The 10950-nt window shown below is 30.2% G+C and overlaps 1 protein-coding gene across 1 annotated transcript, besides 7 other annotated features; it reads left to right on the forward strand.

The window, feature by feature from the left end:
- The first annotated feature begins 1115 nt into the window (after positions 1-1115).
- Positions 1116-1434: a mobile genetic element.
- Positions 1435-1494: 60 nt separating this feature from the next.
- Positions 1495-1531: a mobile genetic element.
- Positions 1495-1531: a terminal%2Cinverted (terminal inverted repeat of Banshee-A3 transposon ID:TVAGG3_0122900).
- A 576-nt stretch (positions 1532-2107) lies between these two features.
- Positions 2108-2145: a mobile genetic element.
- Positions 2108-2145: a terminal%2Cinverted (terminal inverted repeat of Banshee-A3 transposon ID:TVAGG3_0122910).
- A 139-nt stretch (positions 2146-2284) lies between these two features.
- Positions 2285-2430: a mobile genetic element.
- A 1504-nt stretch (positions 2431-3934) lies between these two features.
- Positions 3935-4858, forward strand: TVAGG3_0122930 (transposon family; the record flags this gene model as incomplete). Its single annotated transcript, XM_001285271.2, has 1 exon — positions 3935-4858. One exon carries the CDS (start codon positions 3935-3937, stop codon positions 4856-4858), a length of 924 nt encoding a protein of 307 aa, XP_001285272.2.
- Positions 4859-8220: 3362 nt separating this feature from the next.
- Positions 8221-9148: a mobile genetic element.
- Positions 9149-10950: the final 1802 nt, after the last annotated feature.

Raw genomic sequence — 10950 nt, forward strand, 5'->3', positions numbered from 1 at the left:
ACGCGAATCTCTTCAAACGGCAACATACATTACAAAAAATTTCGATTCTCTCTCATATAGAATAGGCAGGAAAATACACGAAGCGATTATCGCAGATACTCCCCCTCAAAATCAAGAAAATCAGCAAAAATAAATTCCTCGAAATTATCTAGCATCCAAATGTCATCAAATTTGGCATGCTGATATCCACTATTGGAGGAAACGAATAGGCAAATATTTGTTTGCGATAATAGACGACAGATCGCGAAAAATCATAGATTTTAATTTATTTACCGAAAAAACAGCTCAAAATACAACTGCAGTTCTTAAAAGAGCATTAAGTACTCTACCTCAACCACCATACGCTATTTGGACCGATAACGGCCTTGAAAATAAAAGCTCATTTCATCAACTTTTGGTTGAACGTGGAATTGAGCATATTTTTATTCAACCGGGCAATCCACAGGCAAATGGTAAGATTGAGAGATGGTGGCCATACGTGGAAAGAAACTGCAAGTCAGAATCAGATCTTCCACGGGTCATCAGATTTTACAATAATATGCCCCATTCTTCTTTGCCTGTGAATCCTGAAACGAACGTTTACTTTACGCCGGATGAATTCGAGGCCAGTGAAGATGATGATCACTGGTATCGAAATCCAGAACAAGGATCATTCTGGATAGTCGACGGTCAATTAAAAACCTTAAGGAAAGCATTGACGAGTTCAGAAAATGAAAATCTCGAGCAAGTTCAATAAATTTTCAACAAATTCTCAAATCATTACGAATAAACACTTAATATTATCGTATTTACATCTTTTTAATACAACTATTTACTTACTGATGATTCATTGCAAATCATAGATTTGGATGATAAGTTATATAAGAAAAGTTTCCGAGCTTACCGCTTAAAACAATAGCCTACATCATATCTACGAATACCTCGGTACTCCGAGGCTACAGTTTTGCGCAGAAAGTTCAAAAAGTGACTTCGAATGCTAAGTTATCTAACAAAAGTTTCCGAGCTTACCGTTTAAAACAATAGCCTACATCATATCTACGAATACCTCGTTACTACGAGGTTCAGGTTAGTAAAAATCAATCTAAAAATATTTTTTATGTACGTTAATGTAATCTGAGAGTGAGAGGCATATAGTATGCCTATATACCTCTCACCCTTCAATTCCTACCAGAAAGTTCGAAAACTTGGTTGCAATCAGATGCAATTGCGACCAAGTTTTCGAACTTTCTCGAGGGAATAGGAGCCTACAAAGCACTGACTATGTATCAGTGCCTGGTAGGCTTCAATTCACTTTCGAAATGGGAGAAACTTTGCTTTCATAAGATAACATACGAACAAAGTTTCTCCCATTTAGAGTTTGAATTGAAGGATGCGAGGTATATAGGCATACTATATACCTCTCACCCTTCAATTCCTATGAAAACAGTTCTAAAATAAAAATAAAAAACAAACTTAAATTAACTCTTAAATTTTTTATATTTTAATTTCATATTGTAATAAACAGAAATTCATCAAAAGTGACAGCTCTCAATTTTTTGACATTTGTAAATTCTAAATTGAATGAGAAAAATGAAATAATACTAAGCATAATACAATATTCTAGATTTAATTATAATTAGGGAAAAGTTAGTTTTGAGAGTACTTTTCATAGGCATATAGAATGAAATCTTCTGAAAAATAATATCACATAAACTCATATTATTTTCTAATATATAACTATTTTATATAAAAATCAAATTCAATGATCTTAAAAGCGAAGGATAAACCTCAAAATTTACGAATATAATGAGTGGGAATAGGCGTAAAGCAAAAATTGATATTTCATATGGTTTTATGATAGATAAGCATTATATTCCCACTCATTATATTCGTAAATTTTGAGGTTTATCCTTCGCTTTTAAGATCATTGAATTTGATTTTATATAAAATAGTTATATATTAGAAAATAATATGAGTTTATGTGATATTATTTTTCAGAAGATTTTGTGTTCTTCTTCAAAATTTTATTTTTTTATTAAAAAGAATCTTTACAAAATATACATTTACTTTAATTAATATTTAAAAACGTGCTCTATCAAAAGTTCCAAAAATTCAATATTTTAGCTTTTCTGGGGTGTCACTTTTGATGAATTTCTGTTTACAACAATATTTTTAATAAAATTCCTTATATATTATAATTATTATATTAAAAACCCTTTCGAATTTTGGCGCGAAAAATAAGAGTAAGTGTCACTTTTTGTCACTTTTCTAGTGACCCTTTTCGGTACGGAACAGTCAAGCACTTTGAAATATTTTCTGCTGTATTTGGAAAGACGATAAAATAAAAAAGTGGAAATGAGTGAGTTTTTTCTAATTTTGTTGAAACCATATAAAATAACATTTTATTTTCATTAATGAATCCGTTGCATCAATAAAAAATTCCACAATTTTCTTACATAATTCTTTCAAATCAGCACTTGCATACAAATATATAAATTCTGTTGGTTTTTCATAGCTATCTATAACAAAATCAAATAAATCCAAATTATGGGCACTTTGAAATTGATCTGAATATAATTTGGCGCTGAAAAATTCGTTTTGATTTAAAAAATCTTTCTGAACCAAAGAAGAATTGACACTTTTCACTAAATTTGAATAATTTCTCTGAGAAAGACAGAAAAACTTTAGCATTTTTTCTTCCGAAGGTAATCCAAGTTTATCATAAATGTATTCTTGTGCCGTTAAAGGATCTCCTCCTTCTTGAAGATGCATTTGTAAAAATGTTCGATAAAAATAAGACGCTGTGTCATTTTTTGCTTTCTTTTCATTTTTACCAGCGTCACTTTTTTCCTCTTTTTCATTTTTTTCTGCATGATTATGTGTTTTGACATAGGCTGTCAGTTCATAATTTCCATCCTCCACAATAAAACTAAATCCCGCATTACATCCTGGAGCAGTGCAATTAAAATACAAATATTCGCCTCCAAGTCTAGGAGATTATTTTTTTGAGTATTTGTAACCGGCATTTGCTTCATTGCTAATACCAAACCCAAGGAAGTCTATAAAACTTATTGTTTGGTGCAATTGGTAATCCTCCATAATGACTGCTTTATAGAGAAATGAAGTGATTTTTTTGATTTTTTGCATGCTATTCAATTTTCAATATATAATAGGCCCGATTTTGAGATAAAAATTGGTCATTAATTGTTTTAAGAATGGTCATTAATTGTATTCATTAATGGCCTAATATTTATTTATCAAGATTTATTTCAATATGCTGTTAAAAAGTTTATTAATATACTAACATATAAATTTCAATTTAAGAACATTTGAAATATTTCAAATAGTTTTTCAAGAATTAATGAAGCAAAATATTCGAATTATTTTTTAAAAATAATATCAACACTTTGTTAGGAAAAAATATAGATAAATACCCAGATTTGCTTTACTTTTACCACCCCTTTAAGGCTGGAGAAAACACCTATCGTTCACTATTTTGTCACTTTTATTTTACGTACGTAAAATGGTTGAAGACTATCCTGGGCACCTAAGTCTCGCATTATTAGAAGCCCAATTAGAAAGTGGTGAATTTGCATATCAAAAGAGGTATCAAAAATATTATTTAAAGGTTGATCTCATTCAATTAGTGTTTGATTATTTTGAAGTTTGCTCAAATGTACATATTCCTCCAAACTTTTGTCGATTAGAAAGGCTTACTAACATAAAGAGAAGATCGCTCAACTATTATCATAGCAAATGGAAGGTAAATAGAAGTTACCGCCCAGGACAGAATTTTGGATTAGGAAGGAGACTTTTTACTAACGAACAAGAACAACAAATATCAGAATTATTACGAATGCAATATATAAATGTCGGAATAGCAATAAGAAGAAGGCATTTAAAAAGTATGTTGTGGGAATTTTATAAAAGTTTTGATCCAGAGGTTCGCGAGTTCATGGATGAACGGAGAATATCGTATCGATTCATAAATGACTTCACTAAGAGGAATAAGTTGTCATTCCGTATGATACGAAGCAAGAAAAGAGAAGAAGTCGACCAATCTCAAGTAGAATTGTTCATCACAGAAGTAAATAACATTATTGAATACCTTCCGTTAAACATGATCTTCAACATGGACAAGACTCCTGTAAATTTTGTTTTCTTACATGGAAAAGTTCTTGCCAATGTAGGAGATCGAGTTACAGCTCATCTACCTAATGATTTCAAACAATCCTTTACAGAAATCTGTACAATTTCGTTGGATTGTAAGTTATTTCCAACAATTTTCCTAGCAACAGGAAAAACTGACTTGTGCCACAGACAGTTTGATGGGATCGAAACGAGATATCCATACAAAATAATGCATTCTGGTGGTAACACGAGTACAGATGTAATGTTGGACTATCTTGAACTTCTTCATGATTGGGCAAATAAAGAACCTTGCGCTCTTCTTATAGATCAATATAGGTCTCACATAAAATCTCCTGTTGTTGCTAAAGCTTCCAAACTCAATATAGAGCTCATCTACGTTCCAAAGTCTGGTACTGACAAATACCAGCCTCTTGATAGGCGTGTATTCGGAGCTGTGAAGGCAAAGTATGCAATGAAAGTTGCTGATCGCATCTTTGAGAATTCGACTCCTATCTCCAAACCAGAAGCTGCTTCCTGCTTTATTCGAGCATGGAACACAGTCAGTTTAGCCACATTGATAACTGCTTGGCGCATTCCAGGTTCAAACCTAGAAAATTTCGATCAAGAAACTCTAGGAGCGCAAGCAGATGAAAGCGATGATGAAAATTCCTCTAGTGATGGTGAATTTGAGGAGGATGAAAAACCTTATTCCGATAATGAAGATGATGATGACGATTACCATCAATAAACAAATAATTATGCTTTGTTTAACGATTTTTTGATTTCGAGATTTGATCATTTTTTAAAAAAATCAAATTAGCAAAGCAACATATAAAATAATTAATAGCCTACTATTAAGCATTTTATATCTTCAATGATTGGCTATGCATAAAAAATCTCATAATATGAAAAACAAAAGTGAGTTATAATACGGTGTAAACAAGGTTATTTGCTTATAAAATGGATCTACATCAATTTTGTACTATGATTTATGTTAAATGATGTTTAAATACCAAATTTTTGATTTGATTTCAAGAAAACAAACTGGTATTTGGACGTTGCAATAATAAAAGAAACTTATTTGTGTATCTAGTTTGGATTCTTTATACTAAAACAATCTGGTATGCATTAGTAAGTTCTGCATGATCAAAAATTTGCTCAATAAAGAATAATACGGTTTCTATATTAGTGTAATAACTGCATGTACAATGAAGTTACATTTTCCTGAAAAGAAAGATTCTTTTGCCCTTGAAATATCCAAATTTTGTATTTAATGAGATAAAAATTCTTTAAATTTTAGTTATCATTTAATATCTTGCATTGCTAGGTTGTATTGGTAATAATGACTTGTTTGTATTTGTAAAATTCACAATGAGAAAGCTGATAAATTGATTTCACTGTTCCATTAAAAAAAGATAATCGTTTTTCTCAGAATTTTTAGACAAATAAAAATAAATAATGTTGTGCATGAAAAATAGCGTGACTTCACTTTTGACAAAAAGTGATACTATTTCTGATGGTTTTGTCATTTATTTGTCAGATTTATAAATGGATAATAATGCTGTAAATCAGATATTAATTAAAAATATTTAAGATTTATGTTCAAATTGAAAAGCAAAATGATATTTTTTTTTAATTGAAAAACGTTAATATCTGATATTTTGAAGTTTTTAATATTTGTTAGTATCTTAAATTATTGAATGCATACGTTTTTTATGTTCTCAATTTTAAAAAAATTGTGAAGAATTTAGTTTTTTGGAGATGGATGTTTAATATTTGTGAGTGAGAATGCAAGCAGGAGTTTGGTACTTTAAGGCTAGGTTGAGATAGATTTCCCATTATATTATCTGTGAATATATTGTTTGAAAATTCAAGATATAAAAAATATTATCAAAAAATTTTATATTTTTAAATACAATAGGGTGGAAGTATAGTACGATGAGATAGCAATGATATATTTTATAATGGGAGGTAATCTGAAGATAAGTAGCAAATTTTATGCGATTTTGATTGGGAGTTGGAGGGTGTGAGTACTATAGCATGTAATAGTATCTCACACCCTCCAATTCTTCCTATGGCGCCGAAAAATTTTTGGTGAAATGTCGTCGCATTTCACCAAAAATTTTCGGCGCCATATAGAGAACTATAGTCTGCGAGGTACTGATTCTATCTATGTACCTCGCAGACCATAGTTCTCAGCCAAAATGGCTAATAATTTGAGAGTCTATATGATAATGTAAAAGTTAAAACATTCAAGTATTTAAGTATTTCTTTAAAATATTAAGTTTTTTATTTTTCCAATAAAATTCTAATATCAAATATTTTTATTTAACGATTAATTTTATTTATATTTTTATAGTTTTTTTAAGAAAAAATATTGTTAGGGTTTTATGGATTTTCAATTAATATACAAGATAATTCATGAATGTATATATTTCCAAGTTTTTAAGGATGCAACACTTTACATTTGTAAACTGTCAAAAGTGAAGTCACGCTATTTTTCATGCATTACAAATAAAAATAAATGATATATATTATTTTAACTAGATGCATTGATTTACATGCATTTTTTTCATAAAATAAAGCATATTTTATAAAATTTTTCAATCTGTAAACTGTTCACAAAACCATTTTGCATGGTATAAAAAGGAATCTAAGAAAAAAGTATAAAAATTAATGAAGAATAAAAGTAATGTTTACAAGTAGTCAGCAAATATGGATAAAAAAATTTCAAGCTAAGTCGGATAATTTCAATGTTTCGTAATTATGTAATAATTACAATGCCTATAACATTGGTCTAAATCAAATCCAATTAAAAACCATAGATTTTGTAAAAAATGAGATTTAATGCAAATATTTTCGCCGTTATTCAAAGATTAAGAGTTGTGGTTTGGTGCCGAGGTTTATTTATGCTTGAAGTTTATTGTTGTTATAACATTTTTAGATGAAAGTTCTTTTTTGCGTAGATGCGATTTGAATTTTTTTGAGAACTTTGAGTTTTTTCGCGCCTATCATGAGCACTTTCAACAAAAATTGTTTGGAATTGCATACAAATGAGTTTGGCCTTAAAATTGTCGATAGTGTCTGCATAACTAGGGATATGCTCGATCAAATGAGGAGCAAAAAGGTCCAAAAAAGGGGCTTTTTGCAAGATTTTCACTCTCGAGCCTTTATATTTTAATATACCAGCACTGTATTTTATCAAATATTTAAGTGCCTTTATAGAAGCATATACTGTTCTACCATAAAAAATATAATAATCGTTTATCTCAGAAATTTTATGGGGGTGGTAAAAGTAAAGCAAAACTGGGTAATATTAAGTCGAAAATGCATCTGATACAAACCTTTAATTATATGTCTAATCAAAAGCCGCGAGCGAAGCGAGCGGGTTCGACCGTAAAATTTTCTTTCCTCTACCTATTCCCTAGAATTTCCTTCCCATCCACAGCCTTTCTCGCTTATTTTTATATTCTTCTCATCGTCTTCATCTTAAGAAATTATCCACGCACAACCATGAATTCATTCTTAAAAATGTTTTTTAAACGATTTTCTTATATTGTCTCTGCAACATGTGTGTCACTTTTTACGGGCGTATGTCACTTTTTGGTAAATTTTGTATCACTCGTTATTATTAGAATACTATACTATAGACAATTACAATCTTTGCTTAATTAGTACAATGAATTATATTGGTATATAATTCTATTCTAATAGCGTACACTCCTAATATATTTGAGCGTTTATTAGAAGATATAATACTACCCATCAATTCAAATTTTTGGGGCCCCATTTTTTAATGAAATATTAATCCCCAAAAGAATTTGAAGTGATTGGTATTCCAATATACTTCAAACATTTTTCTGAGCAAAGCTCAGAAAAAGTTTGAAGTATATTTATAATATAAAATAATTAAATATATTTTTGATTTATAACATATTCATTAAACCATTACTCTATTAATTTTTAAATTTACTTTTAATATTTTCAATAATTAAAAACTAAATTTCATTTCAAACCAAAACCAATCATATTTCAAATAAAGGCCAAACATATCTCAAATTTCGACCATGTTTGATCTCAAAATTAGACCACTCATTTATTCAAAATTCAAAATCTTTCAATTTCGATTTTTTCAATATATCACTTCATTTCTCAATAATGGAACAGGATTCAACTGTCTTTAACTTAACAGAGTTGTTAAAATTTGGAGTTAAACAAGAGATTCAGGGAAACTATGCATATGGAATGCGTGTTCGGTCTGAAAGATCAATTATAGAATATTTTTGCAAACATGCGGGATGCAAAGCACGGTTTACATTAAATTCTTGACCAAGGCAAATACTTACTCAAAAGCAAAACATTTAATGATCAGCATAATCATTCACAGCCTAATTCTGTTCAAAATCCTTACTCATCTTTTTTTTACAGAAAATATATGAAACATTATTTTCAAAACGGCGAAAATAGAGCAATTGCACAGCTTCAATGTTTTAAAGATTTAGATATTCCAATTAATCAAGCAACAATTCCACCAATGTACAGACAAAAGCCAGATGCTTTAGCTCGCTTCTCCCAGCGTGTTTCAGCTTTAAATCATCGATTTTCATCAGATGACATCACATCACTGGAAATTTTTGTTCAATCTATTAAGGATAATTCACCTGACGATTTAATGGAATTCATATCCGAAAATGACACTTTAATTTTTTATTACGCACCTTTTGAAGCAAAAGCAATAGCACATCAAATTGTCACTTTTCATATTGACAGCACATATAAATTACTCAGATCAAAATTACCATTTTATGCTTTAACTGGTAAGTACAAAGAAATGCATGGATTTCCATTTCTTTATTTCTTTGTACAACCAGACAAATCCGAAAATATCCAAATATGTCTTGTCAGATTTTTTGAATGGTGCCATTTGGAACCACAATATATTAGTATGGATTGCGCCCCTCAAATAGCAGAAGCAGTTGAAAATGGAATTCCGGCATGTCACATTTTATGGTGCGGGGTACATGTTTTAAGAGCAATTTTATCTCATACCGAAATGGCTCACCAAAAAGGTGATATTTTTTGGCGCCAATAATTTGATTTTTCTGATTCTTTCTATTTAGATATATTTATTTAATATTCATATTCCTTTATATTGCCTCATATTATTTCCCATTTTTAATCATATTATACAAATCTTTAATAATTTTTAATGTTTTGAGCTTCAAAATCTTGTTCTAACTATTTTCATTCATATATCCTAGAAAAAATTAAAAAGTTTTTTAGAAATAAAAATGTTTGTATGTAAAGTATTGAAAATATTCTAGATGAGAAGACATTCTCCAGAAGAGATTGATATTGATTGGCTTTGTGAAGCCATCACAAAATCAAATAATGGAGTTAAGTTAACTGATATTTGCGCGAAAGCTAAAATAAATCATGAAGGCAGAGTTATATATTCAAAAATTTCTGAAAACACATTTCGAAAAGCAGTAAAATTACGTGCGCCAATTCCTTATCATCCTCCAAAAGGAAGAAAACCAGAAGAAATCGATTTGGATGCTGCTCAAGCATTTTGTAATTTCAAAGATCAAATGCCGAATACTGGAATCAACAAAATAATACAGAAAATTCAAACTGACCTTACAAAAATTGAGAGTCACCCTCAAGAATTTCAGCAAATCAAAGAAAACTTCCAAAATGCAAACCTTTTTACTTCTGGTAACTGGCTTAAAGAAACTGATAGAATTTCTTTAGTTACTGAAGTCCCGAAATCATATGGTCCAGTTTTAAAAACAAATTCTGTCGAAGAATCTTTAATTTCAGCTAATTACATCGAAAAACCATTTCCACCTCCGTCTTACAGAATGGGAAGGAAAATTTATGAGGCCCTCATCAAGGAACCTCCTGAAAATCAAGAAATTACAGAACAAAAATACAAACCTCGAAATTACGTTGCAACAAAGTGCCATGAAATATGGCACGCCGATATTCATTACTGGTGTGGAACGATAGGCCAATATTTATATGCCATAATCGACGATCGTTCTCGAAAAAATATTGATTATCAGCTCATGAAAGAAAAAACGGTTCATAATACAGCTATAATACTTGAAAGAGCTTTACAAACGATTCCCGGTTATCCTTACGCGATTTGGACGGATAACGGGAAAGAGAATTTCGGAGAATTCTCGAAACTTTGCAAAAAACACTCAATTACACAAATTTTCATTAAGCCTGGAAATCCACAGACTAATGGAAAGATAGAAAAGTGGTGGCCCAATGCAGAAAAAATTGCAGATGTAATGAAGATATTCCAAAAGTAATACATTTTTACAATAATATGCCTCACGCGAGCCTGCCGATTAATCCAATCACAGGCGTACACTTTACTCCAACAGATTTTGAAGATCACGAAAAAGATTTACATTGGTACCTCGATCAAAATCAAGAAGCATATTGGGAGGTTGATGGCCAGGTCATCAGCCTCAAAGAAAGCATAGAAAATTTCACGACAAAAGAATAATGATAAAATTCCAAAACAAAATCTTCATTTTAGAGCCATACGTAATCAAAAGCCAATTATTTACGAATAAAAATCTCGATTTTCTTTACTTTATTTCACTATTTTTCTTGTTTTTAAATTCAAAATTTGATGCAAACTACAAAGATTCGCGCGAACAAGAGTTTAAATTACTGGAGCCAAAAAAATGATACTATGGGATTTTCAGGTCAAAAGAAAACAAATAATCATACTATCTTAAAGTATTCCTAGAAATTTCCAAAATTAACCGAAATATAACTGGACAGAATTACTATTTTCGAGATAAAATTCATATGGAA

This window comes from Trichomonas vaginalis, chromosome IV (genome assembly GCF_026262505.1).
Source record: "Trichomonas vaginalis G3 chromosome IV, whole genome shotgun sequence".
In the NCBI taxonomy this organism is placed as follows: domain Eukaryota; phylum Parabasalia; order Trichomonadida; family Trichomonadidae; genus Trichomonas; species Trichomonas vaginalis.